Consider the following 14288-nt stretch of genomic DNA (forward strand, 5'->3'; position numbering starts at 1 on the left):
TTTACTACTAGCCTAGGAGACTATGTAATTGTACATAATTTTTCCTTGTGAAATAGGTTGTTTTAAGAGAAATATCACTGAAACAAAGGGATAGTTTCAAATTCATTGTTTTCTTCTCTACTTCCCTTGTCAGTATGTAATCTTAGCGCTCATCTAAAAACTTAAAAATGATGCAAAGTTTCTCAACAATTTTTTTTAAATCTTGAGATATTGAATTTACTAATATCACACTAATACTGTGTTCTCTGGACATAGGAAGGCTTATTAACTAGAAATACAATAACATGGTTTTGTTAAATAGATACATACTCTAGCCTAACATAGTTTTGAGAAATATAGTAGCAGCTTAATAGAGACATAAACACTAGGTTTATCTTTAGACATGAGAAGTATGGCTTCAGAAAGTAATAGTATGATGTCTACTTGTATGCTAAACCTTTCAAGGCTTAAATAAATGGATTTTTCAGATTAAGGCTTAATTTTCTTTTTTTTTTCAAGCAGGAATAAACTTGTTTATTAACAGAGCAGGCCCTTTTTAAAGCAAAAAAGAGGGGGTGGCATGGCAAGGGAGGAAGAGGAACCAATCACTGTCAAGATCACACCCTATCATGCACCTAAGCTTCCACGGGCTGGTTATGCACTGAAGGTAAAGTAAATCGGGCTCTGCCCACTCAACTCCCTCTCAGCGCCATCTTTGCTGCCCATGTGCTCTACAGATTCCCCCTTTTATGTTTTAATGGCAGACCCACCTCTCAGTTAGTTATCCTTTTCCCTCCACTGTAAAGGTTATTTTAACAGGATTAGATCGGTAAGAATAGCATTGGCCACGGGGGGGTTCAAGGCAAGTCTGGGGGGTCGAGATTCACCAGACAAGGATAGGGAGGGCCTTTGTGCATGATCCAAGAGCCCATCCCAGTTACCTCATATCCCCACCTAGCACAGTAACAAACATCAGCCCCGCTACAAGGCAGTATTTCTCAAGTTTCAGCACATATTCAGCTGAGGACTTGTGACAGGCTGCTGGAATTCATTTCTACATCCGCTAGAAGTTTCTGATTCAGTAAGTAAGGCCCGAGAATTTCCATTTCTAATAAGTTCCTAGATGATGCTGATACCACAAGATGTGAGAGCACATCTCTGAGAAGCGCTGCTCTAAGGAAATTAGAACTCCTTCTTTGTGATCTGACTGCAGGAACTTTTGGGAATTCATTCTAAGCACTTTACACTTTCGATGACCTGACCATTTTGGCTTCTGAATAAAATCAGGGAAGGTCACCCTAACATATGGCCCCATGGAATGCTGACTATTGTAAGTTACAAGAACTCAAAGAACAGCACGCACTGGAAGAACCTTTGCCGAGACAGCTCCTTGTCAGCTTAAAGTCTAGACCCTCCACAGAAGACAACAATCACTTTTGGCTCCTTCCTTTATCAACAAGTTAGCCAAGAGCCTCTATGTCTAGTCACATGTAATCTTTCTGAGACAAATGTGTTTTATTCACTGGTATGTACAAGTAGACAGAATCAAACCTATACCATCTCTCTAGTTTTCTTTTTTGGCAACAGTGGATTTTTTTCAGATCCTTCAGACAATACTCTTCCTCCTGGCCTGCCTCAGTTTTTCTACTCTGAATGAGCATTACCCTTGTCTGCTGTTTCAATACCAAAGAACTCATAATTAAGGAAAATTGCCAGAGCATACAAAACAAAGTTATCTTTCAGCTTCTTTCCATTATACAATTCAAGGAATGACACCTCTCACCGAGTACCAAATGGGGCCATCCTCTGATCACGGGTTAGGTGAACTAAAATTTAATAGGAAAAAGTCTAATTTTCCAGCATTTTGGCTCAAGAGACTAGAGAGCTTCTTTAGGGATGAAACAATTCCCAAGCAAAAAGTACATGGACTGAAACCAAACTTTATATGTATTTCAGAATCATCTATTAACTGCCATACTCTGGAAAAGGATTTTTATGGAAATAGGGAAATATCCCTGAAAAATGTATAATGGCCCAAACCTTCATGTGGAGAAACAACTGGAGCAATTTAAAGCACTATGTTCCTAAGAAAGAGCTTAAAGTTATGTTAATAAAATGTAGAGTCATTCATAGATGAAAGTTTAGTATAACTCAAATCAAAGTGAGTTATTGGCCATCTCCCCATCTATGATATGACCGCTCATTGTGAGCCCTCCTGGGTGCCTGGCAGTTATCAGCATTACCTGATTCATCGACTCTCATCTTTTTAGTAGGGCTGTCACAAGTCTCATCATCAGACATTTCCATTTCTTCTTCACGACGAATGCCCATGAGCTGTTCACTTTGAGCATTCCGGAGCTCCTGGAAGTACAGGATACATGAATGTCAGAGTCGTTGTGGCGTTTCCTACTGGTATTTGGGTATATTATGGCTGACATATCAACATCTAGAGTCTAAGGTGTTCACCCAAACATCCCTCCCACCTAATCTAAATGAAGTTCTGAGGGAAATGGGGTAGAACAAAGGCCAAAGGCTCTGGTTTCAGAGTTGAGATAAATCCATGCTCACCAAGTTAAGGGCTCATATAGTTCAGGGCTCTCTGGAAATTATTTAATGCTTTTTGAGTCTCAGTTTCCTCATTTGTTAAAACAAAAAGGGGGACAATAATATCTATCTAGCCAACCTGTTGTAAGGATGATGTAGCTAGCACAAAGCAGGGAGCATTCTCCTGGTAAGAACTTGAGCAATGGAATTTTCAAGTGGCCTAAGTTGACCACTAGTCAGTGTGTAGCTTTGGGACTATTTCTTCATCACTCTTAACCTCAATTTGCTCACTAGAATACTGTGGTCCTAATGGTTTTCATAGTGAAATACATTAGATGTTAAAGACTTGCTATTATGCTCAGTACTAGACTTGCAGAGTTATTATTTACTTATTGATATTCTTGATAATGTTGACTAATGTTATCACGACCCACGCCCGTGTGTGTGTGTGTGTGTGTGTGTGTGTGTGTGTGTGTGTATGGGTGAGACAGAAAGAGTGAGAGAAAGAGAGGAAGGACACAAACTCCTACACTTACACCATGCAGGCATCCACAATTTAAACTTCAAATGTTGGCAAACAAAAAAAATAAAGGTCTTCTGTTTTTACATAATCATGTAAGCTTTAAAGGTTTGCATTGGTGGCTCTGGCATTACTAAGTAGAGCCTTGGATCCTTGTGACCATTTCCTGCTTTCTCCATTGAGCAGGAGAAACTAACTGATTCAATCAACTCAGTCTACTTGAGGGCCTTTCTCTACTCATCCTGAAAGAGGGAATACTAATAAATTAAGTTTGTGAAACTAATTGTACAGTGTTAAGAATTAAACAATATATTTCTTACTACTAAGCCGAATCAAGACATTATACCCACTTATGTGAAATAGATACATGGTTATTTTATACTGTTTTAGATTATGCACCTGTGAATCCTTATTCATTCTGTTCATCTAGCTAGCTAGCTAGCTATCGTCCTCAGAACGACTTAAGATAGGGGGAAGTCTTCATTATTCTTTTTACTGCTTTAAAATGAAGTCTCTTAAAAACAGAGTCAAATCATTAAAATAATTTTATTCTATAATACATGGAGGGGTAATAATACATTTTTATACTTAATTAGTAGCATGACCTTAAATATAGTTCCACTACCCATCCAATAGATGTGTATCTGTCACTCCATGTTACAGGCTCCCTCCCTTAGGTCACAGATTTTAACTGTGCCAAGATGGAAAGGAATAGATTTATTGCTAACAGTATTCGAACCATCACCTCTGTATTCTGGAAATCACCCTTGTTGAGGACAGGAATGCAGTAGGGTATAGGGGCAAGTTCCAGGAAAAGGCATTACTCAGCATTCCTGAAAGGCTACTGGCAAGACAGATGTTGCCTCTTTATATGACCATGATACCTAGAAGAAAGAGGTCTCAGTTCTGTCTTAAATAATGTTATAAGGTCTTGGAGATGGGCCTCAAACTTTATTAGTGGGGAGAGTTTTAGGTGGTGGACAGCTAATTTTTCTATTGACAAAGAGACCAAATCCAAGAGAAGTAGCTTGAAAGTACATGAAACAAGGAAAAGTCAGATAGAAAGAATAAATGAAGCTGGAAGGGCCTGTTGCTTAGTCCTACAATTAATGACAAATTGTCAGGCAATTTGTTACTGAGGGGAGAGGTAGCACAAAGGAAAAGCATGGAGGAAAGAAAAAAAAAACCAAGGGTGTTTCCACAGGGTGCCTCTGGTTCAGCAGTAAATCACTAGTACATTCTAATAAATCTGTAGAGGTGTTGCAGATAATTAACAGATGCTGTACATGGGAATGCAGAAAAAAATCAAGCCAATTATCAAGCTTATATGCAACTGAGAAATCATCCACAATGTTAAATTACCAACCAGTATTTAATCAATTAAGCGACATGTAGGAGAGAAAATCAAAGGTAATTTAGAGTTCCATTTCCCAACGTGTACAGAAAGATGGGGTGGAAGTGGCAGGAAGGCACAAAGACCATTCACAGGAGGGCTTTTGAGGATTACACTCCATCCATCATCAGGAAATACCCATTGTATCCAAAGACCATACAGAGAAGGCAAGCTACCTCAGACTCATGCTGGATGTGTGGCAAGCCCTACTCTGGGCAGTACCAGTCTGGGGGATGGTAAGGATAATGGAATGTGGGCAGTCAGACAAGGCAAGAAGCCTGATATCTATCAGTATTTTGCAATTGTGGACACTCACATGCTAATGATGGTCTTTTTGTGCCCAGGTATACTTAGTATTCATTTCATATGCCATTTTCCTAACATTTTTTAGTCATATTCATTTCTTACGGAAGGAGAAATATCATAGACTGATCACTCCCAGATCTAAGTCAGAGTTGATGGATTCCAATTTGTGTTTTACTTTCAATACATCCAAAAAAGGCTGTTTTGTTGTTGTTTATTTTTGTTTTTCCCTTTCCCCTCCTAAAAACAAGTCTTTTGATTTTTTGGTAAAAATACTGTACAGAGGGGTTACAATTACATGGGCAAAGTAATGAGTGCATTACTCATCAAGCATTGCTGAAAACAAATCTTGGCTTTGGTCTTAAATTGGTGTTAGGGAGAACCCTTTATTGTTGGGTCCCTGAAAAATTAAAAAGAAATCCACTTCCTTCTTATTTACAACCTTGAATCTATCACCAACCATCTTCTGAGGCACTAGTGAGCACAATTTAAAGTGTCCTTCTCATCAACAAACTGCACTAGCATTGTAAGTGTCCTGTTATTTGTGAAGTCATTCAGTATTCACCATAATAGCAGTGATAATAATTCATTTAGTATTCCCATCTAGTGCCATTGGTATTCAACTGTAGCATTAGTTAATGGGCACTTAAAATGTTACCCAAATGATTGATGTTGAGTGCTTTGTGGTTCCTCAAACTCTTCATAAGACACTTATTAATTAATTAATTTTTTATTTTTTACAGGTGTGAGCCAAAATCATTAAGGAAATAAACCTTACCTTCTATAAGTTTGTGATATTTGAAAGAGGGGACTATCATTTAGAGTACTTTAATATCAACATGCTAGAGATGAAAAGGCATCCAAATGGAAAGCATTCTCTCATTTATTTTTGAAGAAGCAAACAAAGACAGTATACTTACTTTCACATGACAGGTTCAAAGCGTACACTACACTGTGGAGTCAAAAATAACAGCTGTATGACCAATGGCTAATGTCTGAGTGGCAGGGAAGGCCATGTCCGGACTCTGTCATTCAGGGTAGATACTCACACTTCACACATGCACTGATGTTGAAAGACGGCCTCAGCTAGCCTGGACATTGACACCCCTTGTGAGACTTGCTCTGGGCAGAGAACTTGCTCTGGGCAGAGACTTGCTCCCTGGCAGAACCTCAGGGCTAGCACAAGGAACACAGCTTACGATGAAGAAATATGAGTAGGAAGGCATACTTGCCATTTTTAGCCCAAAGAGCAAACTGTCATCATCACATAGAACACGGCAGGGAAAAAGAAATGTGTACTCAAAAACTCATTTTCTATATTAAGTTACACTTGTCTTGAAACTGCTTTTAGGCAAAAGAACCTTGGTAGCGTTTGGATTTCTTCTACCAAGAATGAGAAAGATTCCATTCTCCATTTGTGGAGGAGAAAACATGTTCTAAGTGTGAAGTCAGCTGCTTTTCTGGACCAAGAACAGGTCGGAGGTGGATTTGAAGGGGACAATGAGAGGAAAATGGCAGGAGGACCGCCTGCAATAACAAAAACCATAATGGCTGCAGCTACAGTACTCTCTGCCAATCCAGCTGTGTGATGGTGGTTAAAAAGTAATCATAAAATCACCAACCTCAGAATGCTTTCGCCAAATGTCTATGTTCTTGCGCTGAGCTTTCGAGAAATGGTCCCAAGCTTTTTGTCTGGTAGAAGCGTTGAAAACGGCCACAATCTGCTCAACTTTGGTGAACAAGGAAGTCAAACAAGACAAGTAATTTATGTTGTGATCACTATAGGGAAGCAAAGCAAAGACACTAGGAGTCTATGGATGATGTCACAATAGAAACAACATCATCGATATCCGTCCAATTTGTGCCTTTTTGTACTTACATTTTTAGCAAGGTGGGGGTTGTCTCCTTTCAAGTCTGTATCCATAACTTTAGGTTAAAACAAATTCTAAGTTCCATGGGGGAAAAGGCCTCTATGTCTAAGCATTCTTTAGGTCTTGTTTACGAATGTAATTTAGTAGATCTACAGACATACAGACCATGGCATTGGTATATAAGCCTGGCTAGAGGCTTAATAGTGAAGCCAAGGCCATGTGGCTGAATTTCAAAAGCCAAACACATTTCCTCTTTTGGCCACTATGTCTAGGACCCAAACATAGCTCTCTAAAGACATTACCGTGTCCAGGTTCCAAGGCCAACCAATGAATAGGTCCACTAACTCCTATAACCTTTAGGGCTGTTTTTCTTCCTTGCTCTTTTTCCTCCTCCTTTTTCAGTGACTGAAGTCAGTCCCTCCCTGGCAGGTCATGGGAGCCCTCGCTTCCACTCTTAGGCACATGAAGGTTCATTTAGTCAGCAGGCCCTAGCATACAGGTCAGATTGCCATACATCCAGGCTATACCACAATCATCTCCCATTCTCTATTATCCTGTGGTAATTTTCCTAAGGGTGCCCTCCCGTTGGTGCTTAAACCGTTTGAGATTCTATCACCGTGACCTCACTGAGTACTTCTGTTATTTCCAGGCACAGTGCTAGTGGAATGGTAAAATGCTGAGGGGTTTTGAACAAAACTAGATAAAGATCTTAGAAGTAGGTATTAGAGCTGGGGCCAAACCCATAATAGCCTCAATCTTCCTTAAGCTTATACTGGTCTAGTATGAATGGGATTAAGAGGACTAGAGCACTGAATAGACCATAGGAATAAGCCTCAAACTTTAAATAGTTAGGAACGCACAATTAAAATTAGATTCTTTTTTTGGGGGGTCTGGTTGTGGGGCCTGTACTCTGGGCCTGGGCTCTGTCCCTCAGCTCTTCAGCTCAAGGCTAGTGCTCTACTACTTGAGCCACAGCACTGCTTCCACCTTTTTTTTTTTTTTTCTTATGTGTTGCTGAGGAATCAAACCCAGGGCCTCAGGCATGCAAGGCAAGTGCTCTACCACTGAGCCACCTTCCCATCCCTAAAATTAGCTTCTTATAGATGCTAACACCCTCTCACAGAAACCTTTTTTAAGTTATTCCCAGGGCTCTATTATAACAAAGGACAATAAAGCTCTTCCAGATCTATTGGTGTCCAAAGAGTGCCAAAGAGTAATAGAAAAATAACAGTAATAATCCACACTGAAGAAAAACTCTGAATGCTACAGTTGTTAAACCACACATAAAAGTGTATGAAGGAGTGTAAGAAAATAGGAACACATTCCTAGTCACACCATGGTGAATATCTTATAATGCTAATAATAAGTAAAAATACTTATCAATTTGTGGGTGATTTTCAAGGAGGGTTTTATGTTTACTCTTTGCTATTTTCAAGAACCTCAATTGCAAACTATCTATTTAGCAAACTTCGTCACATCATGTTTTTTCTCTCCCTATTGATGGGAGAATTTTCCATTAACTTGGTTTACACTTTCACTGAGTTTATGTAGAGTCCCTCCTTAGCCTCCTTTGGAAAAATTCATGCTGCCAGCTTAGTCATACTGAGCTGTTCTGAATGCTGACCTTGCCCTGATCACCCCTCTCCTCCACCAGGGTATAGTGCAGATGGTGAGGTAGAAAACTTGTTGAGCTCTACCACCTGGGCTTCCTGCTAGTTTGCTGTGCATGCAGGGTAAGTGACTGGATATTTCAGTTGTCTTTTGTGGAAACAATACATAGCAGTCAGTAACCACAAGTCAGTTCAGAGGTCATAAGGGAGCAGGGGATGACCATGAGATTATTGAAAATTTAAGACCCATTGATTTCAATTACAGAGTTGTTGTTGTTTTAAGAGCTATGGTACTGACACCAGGGCTGAAGGAAGGGACAATCGGTGTTTCAGTTGAATATTTGGGTTAAAAATAGTGAAAATGCTGCTGTCATAAAGGGAAGGTGGAGCCGAGAGCCGGTGGCTCACGCCTGTAATCCTAGCTACTCAGGAGGCTGAGATCTGAGGATCACAGTTCAAAGCCAGCCCAGGCAGCAACGTCCATGAGACTCTTATCTCCAATAAACCACTAGAAAACTGGAAGTGGCACTGTGGCTTAAGCGGTAGAGCGCTCACCTTGAGCTGAAGAGCGCAGGGACAGCGCCCAAGCCCAGAGTTCAAGCCCCACGACCTACAAAAAACAATAACAACAACAAAAAATAACAAATAAAGGGAAAGTGCGTAGCAAAAAAAGGTACAGCAAAGAAAAAATTGTGTGTGTGTATGTGTGTGTGTGTGTGTGTGTGTGTGTGTGTGTGTGTGTGAAGTGAAGAGGCACTAATGATGCACAGACAGGTATACAGAAGGTAAAGAACTATAAGAAAACCCAATGGAGCCGGATGCCCATGGTTCACACCTGTAATCCCAGCTACTCAGGAGGTTGAGATCTGAAGATCATGGTTTGAAGCCAGCCTGGGCAGGAAAGTCCATGTGATTTTATCTTCAATTAATCACCAAAAAGCTGAAAGTGGAATTGCTGCTCAAATAGTAGAGCACTAGCTTTGAACACAAAACCTCAGGGACAGCACCTGAACTCAAAACTCAAACAGGACTGGCACAAAAAGAAAGAGAGAGAGGGAGAGACAGCGACAGAGACAGACAGACAGACAGATACAGACATAGAAACAGACAGCGCAAGGAAGGAAGGAAGGAAGGAAGAAAGGAAGGAAGGAAGGAAGGCAGGCAGGCAGGCAGGCAGGCAGGCAGGCAGGCAGGCAGGAAAGCAGGCAGGAAGGCAGGAAGGCAAGAAGGCAGGAAGTTAGGAAGGCAGGAAGGCAGGAAGGGAGGAAGGGAGGGAGGGAGGGAGAGAGAAAGAGAGGAGAGAAAGAAAGAGAGAGAAAGAAAGAGAAAGAAAGGAAGAAAGAAAGAGAGAGAAAGGGAAAGAGAGAGAGAGAGAAAGAAAAGAAGAACAGACAGATTCAATGGCCTATAATGCATACCTTATGGATAAAAATAAATCTACTCAAGTATGTTTGTGTTGAAGACATTGATTAAGACTAAATGTTGACTGCTTAGAACATCTGATTATATACATGAGGAATGGGTTCAGTTCATTCACTCATTCATTCAACAAAAATCTGGAATCTTACTAAATACTTGGCTGATTGCTAGAAATACACCATTTAAGATATAATATTTGAGATATCAGTTTGGGGGAAGAAAAAGACAAGCAGATATTTATCCTGTACAAGAAAGGTATGCATGACCAGGCAAGACAGAACTAAATAGCCAGATGGAATAGGGATCATGCAGACCTTTTGATGAATCACGCTTGGCAGAAAAATAATGGTGGCTGTTTAAAGGCTGGAGTTGTGAAAGGTCTTGAAATTAGCTGATCTCCAGATGGGGCAAATGCCAGAGGAGAAGGAATCAGAAAAGATCGTGTATGTTCTAATCCACATTATGAAATTTTATGTGGTAGGTGGCAGAGCTGGAAGAGGGAGCAGGATTTGTTTGGTAGACGTGACTAAGGCTTATTTAGATAGGGAGAGCTAATAGGACAAGGGGCCGACTTGCTCTGTGAGAGGCAGAGAGAAGGAAGAACAAGATGCCTCTGGTTTGGAAGAACATCAATGAAAACACAAGCACACAGAGAGGTCTAAGAGAGAAGATAAAGAATTTGCTTTCAGGCCCTTTGAGCCTGAGGGTGTCTTACAGACATCTATGTGAAGCTAAAACATGGGTAGGGATTCAGAAAGAAGTCAGAATTTAAAAACTTACTGGCTAATCTCTTTTTGGAACCATATTCTTTCAACAGGATAATGAATTAAAAGTAAAAGCAAATGTGATTTAATCCATTTATGAGGTCTTATACTCCCCCCCCACCCTGCAATAATGGTAACTCCAAGATACAGGGAGAGAAACGGTGCAACTCAGCTTATGCTTGAGAAATACTCACAGTGAATTTAGTCTGGCTGAATTATTTCTCTCTCTGTTGCACAGACTGCCCCCAGCCAGCCATTTGTCTTGCATATGAAAGTTGCTTGTCTCACAAAAGGACTCTGGTAGAGCCCTTCCTTCAGCATGAATTCATCATCTTTCTAGAAAAAGTACCTCAAACAGTATGCCCTAATGAGTGTGATTCAAAGACCATGTTGTGAAAAATCACAGATCATATGATGAGCACCATTGATGTCACAGGTGAAAACTATACCCTGGGCATTATATGCAGCAGACAACACCAAAGAGACAGCCCAGGAGTTAAATTATTCCTGCTTCTCTAGTATAATTCATATTACTTGGTTTATGTACAAGAAAGCTACAAGTACTTACTGGCTATAAGAGATGTTCAAGACTCAGCTTCCCTGTGAAAGAGTTAAACAGTGAACAAGATGGCATTGGCTTTTGTTCAAAATGGCAGGCTTCCAGAAGGCTGTACTATAGGCAGAACTAATTGAGATCAAAACCCCACTTCCCCACTCAGTGCCTTCAACTTCCAGTGATATATATATATGTGTGTGTGTGTGTGTGTGTGTGTGTGTGTGCGCACGCGCGTATATATATGTATATATACATATGTATATACACATGTGTACACACACACACACACACACACACACACACACACACACACACACACACACACACACACACACATATATATGTGTGGCTCAGAAAAGTTTAGGATTTTTTGTGAATCTCACTAGACCAGGCTAACTTAGTACTCAATTTGTGATCCACCTGCTTTGGCCTCTTCTCATAAAGTGAAAGTACTTAACAAAAAAGGTACAGCAAGTATTGAGTACAGAGATTACAGGCATGTACCGCATCTGGCTGCTTCTTATTTATTCAAGAGTGTATTATCAACAGAAAGAGCTCTTAGTCAGAAAAATTAAATTGGCCCTTTACTCCTTGCAAAACTTACCTCTAAAATTCCACGTATTGTGTCTCAATTAGGTTGTTTGAAGATGGTGAAAAAATTAGGAGTGACAGGTTCTTCAAAAGTTTGCAAGAATGTCAGTCTTAGACATCATCCTAGAGTCTCTAGTATGTCCAGCAAGTTTAAATGAGCATCAGATACACAGAGTGTCTGTGAAACTTCTTAATCACTCAATATGGCTACAAATTCCCTTCTTATGATTATTTATTCCTATGTCATATAAACACACATTCATCTACACAATGTACATACATACACTTGCGTATGTACCTAGTCTTCTACATTTAAAAAATTCTTCAAGAATAATTTGCTTCTTGTACTTTGCCCTATCCCCAAATTTCTGGGGCACATGCCTTGTCTTCCTTCTTCCCAGACAGAGCAGCTCTATTGCCTGTCTTGAAAAGCGCTTGTCTTGAGCCTTCACAGGGAAGAGAAGCACACATCTATGCACATACAAACAGACCATATTTAAACAGTGTGGGAATGATGAGGACACTGAGTACAAATCTCAGATTTCTGGGCTGTCTAAGGCCTCTCTGAATTTTGACCTCCAGGCAGAGGAGTTATTGAAAGAGAAAGAGTAAGGTCTTTCGAAGAGCCCAAACACAGCCCTTTCTCCCTCATTGCACTCTTGCTCAGAGTCCCAGTAGCTCCTATATTCCCTGTTCTGGCTACACAGCTGTAAAAAAAAAAAAAGACTTAAATCCACTTAGCTTCCCAAATCTGGAGCAACTGATTACATTCTTTAGGCAGATGGCTTGCCTACATAAAGCACCTCAAATACATCTTGCAAGGCTAATTTTTGTTTTTAATGCTATCTAGGTTCATGATAGAGCCTTAACTCTGTAGAGTTAAGAGCATTTTTTTCTCTTTAAGGGATAACATTTTTCCAAATCCTCCAGGAGTAGCTCAGAAGAGATTATCAAAAGCATATAACAAATGAGATAGCTGACCTCCCTCAACTTCTCCCTTGTTATTGTTGTCCTTAAGTACTAAAAGCTGGGGTAGAATTCTTTATCAGGAGAAGGGACAAAGGAAAGAGAAGACTTTAGATGTGTTGGAACTGGTACACCTTGGCCTCAGAAGAATTTCAATAAATGATTTTTGCCTTTGCTGTCTGGACACCCAGATACTGAGGGAGAGCAGTGAAGTGGGGCCCAAGGGGAAGAGGAAGCTGCTGTGGGAGATCTGCAGGCAGACTCCTGACTCCTGCTCATTCACTTCATGCTAGGCTCTGAGCAAAGGAGCTTTCTAGGAAGATTAGGAAATAGAACATAGGTCCATGTTTGAAGGAAGCATGGACTGGAATTTCAAGTTGAATAGAAACAAGGATATTTAGGGGTTCTGCCTTAAGATAGGTTGTTTTTTTTTTTAAAAAGCACAGAATGCAATATTGTGAATGAATTGCAGATGTGTGATGCAGGGCTATAATCCAAGCTGTTCAGGACAGGGACACAAGATATCTAGAATTCAAAGCTAGCCATAGGAAAGTTAGTAAGATCTTATCTCAAAAAAATACAAGTGAAAGAAAGAGTACATAGAAGATCTGGGCTAGGCACTGAATTTAATCATCTTTGTGTATAGCAGAGGTAGAGGGACTAACATGTATTTCCTGGGTAGGTGAGGATAGTTTGTTTGGTTCTTTTAGAAACTGGGATGGAAATAGAAGAAAGAGAAGAAAATCTTATTTTCAGTTAACCAGCAAAAATTACAATTGGAAGCATGGCTCAAATGCTAGAGCAACAGCCATGAATGAGAAAAAAATCAGGCAAATGTGTGAAGCCCTGAGTGCAAACCCCAGTATCATAATAATACAATCAATGTGGGGTGGGGGTGGGGGCAGAACTATGGCTTCAGCTATTTAAAGCCCAGAGGAAGACATAATTTAATCACCTTATAGGAACAGGTACAGGGGAGTTCCAAGGCAAAGTTCTAGGGCAGGCCAGAAATGTTCAAACGAACCATAGGTTGTGGGTAAATAGAATTTTCCAATGCAAAGAAGCCAAGCATCTGTGGTTGTGATAGAGTAGGAAACTGAGCTTGCCACCCTTCAAAAGTTTATTGAGGCATCTGAACCGTGGTACAGAACACTGTAACTGCCTGGAAAGAAAGGCCCCTACTTTTGTCTCTACCAGGCTGGCACCAACTTTCAGTCTGACTCCTCAGCATTCTTGCTTTCCTCCAAAATCCTTTTTGTCCTTTGCTGGAAAGAATCATATTGAATAATGGCCTCAGCAGGAGAAACTGAATGAGACTGTGGGCTGAGGGACTACTGTTAGGATCCCAAACCTGTCTTGGCTGTGTGTAAAAGGGAGGACAGAGAAATCTACACTACCTCTACCATGTGTTATCCATATGACTTGAACACAAACTCTGTCCTTTTGAGTCCCAAAGGCAAAGGAGGCTGACTGAGACAGCCTGATCTCCTGGCTAGCCCCGAGAACCTCTGGAACAGAGGTTTGTAAAGTTTTGCTGCAAAGGAACAGACTAATTAGTTTTACCTGGGCAGATCCTGCCACTGCCCTGCTACACAGCTCAGCAGTTTGTCTCCTTCAATGTGTGGGTACTGACAAGTCTCCCTGCGCATGGCTTTCTTCCACTGGTAACCAATGCTTCTTTCTGGATGAACACAGCCTCAAACATCACCTCTCCCTCAGAGTAACTTCACTACACATCATTTGTCCTCAGTGGGAATGTCTTGGCTTTGAAC

The 14288-nt window shown here is 40.6% G+C and overlaps 1 protein-coding gene across 1 annotated transcript in view; it reads right to left on the minus strand.

The window, feature by feature from the left end:
* The window catches only part of Enox1 (ecto-NOX disulfide-thiol exchanger 1), a 279670-nt gene that overhangs the window by 108246 nt on the left and 157136 nt on the right, over positions 1-14288 (minus strand). The window contains exons 8-9 of the mRNA XM_013027584.1: positions 6362-6468; positions 2223-2340 (exon numbers count right to left, since the gene is read on the minus strand). Coding sequence (XP_012883038.1) covers positions 2223-2340; positions 6362-6468 — 225 coding nt within the window. The remainder of the gene's footprint in view (positions 1-2222; positions 2341-6361; positions 6469-14288) is intronic.

This window comes from Dipodomys ordii, unplaced genomic scaffold (assembly GCF_000151885.1).
Source record: "Dipodomys ordii isolate 6190 unplaced genomic scaffold, Dord_2.0 Scaffold1, whole genome shotgun sequence".
In the NCBI taxonomy this organism is placed as follows: Eukaryota; Metazoa; Chordata; class Mammalia; order Rodentia; family Heteromyidae; genus Dipodomys; species Dipodomys ordii.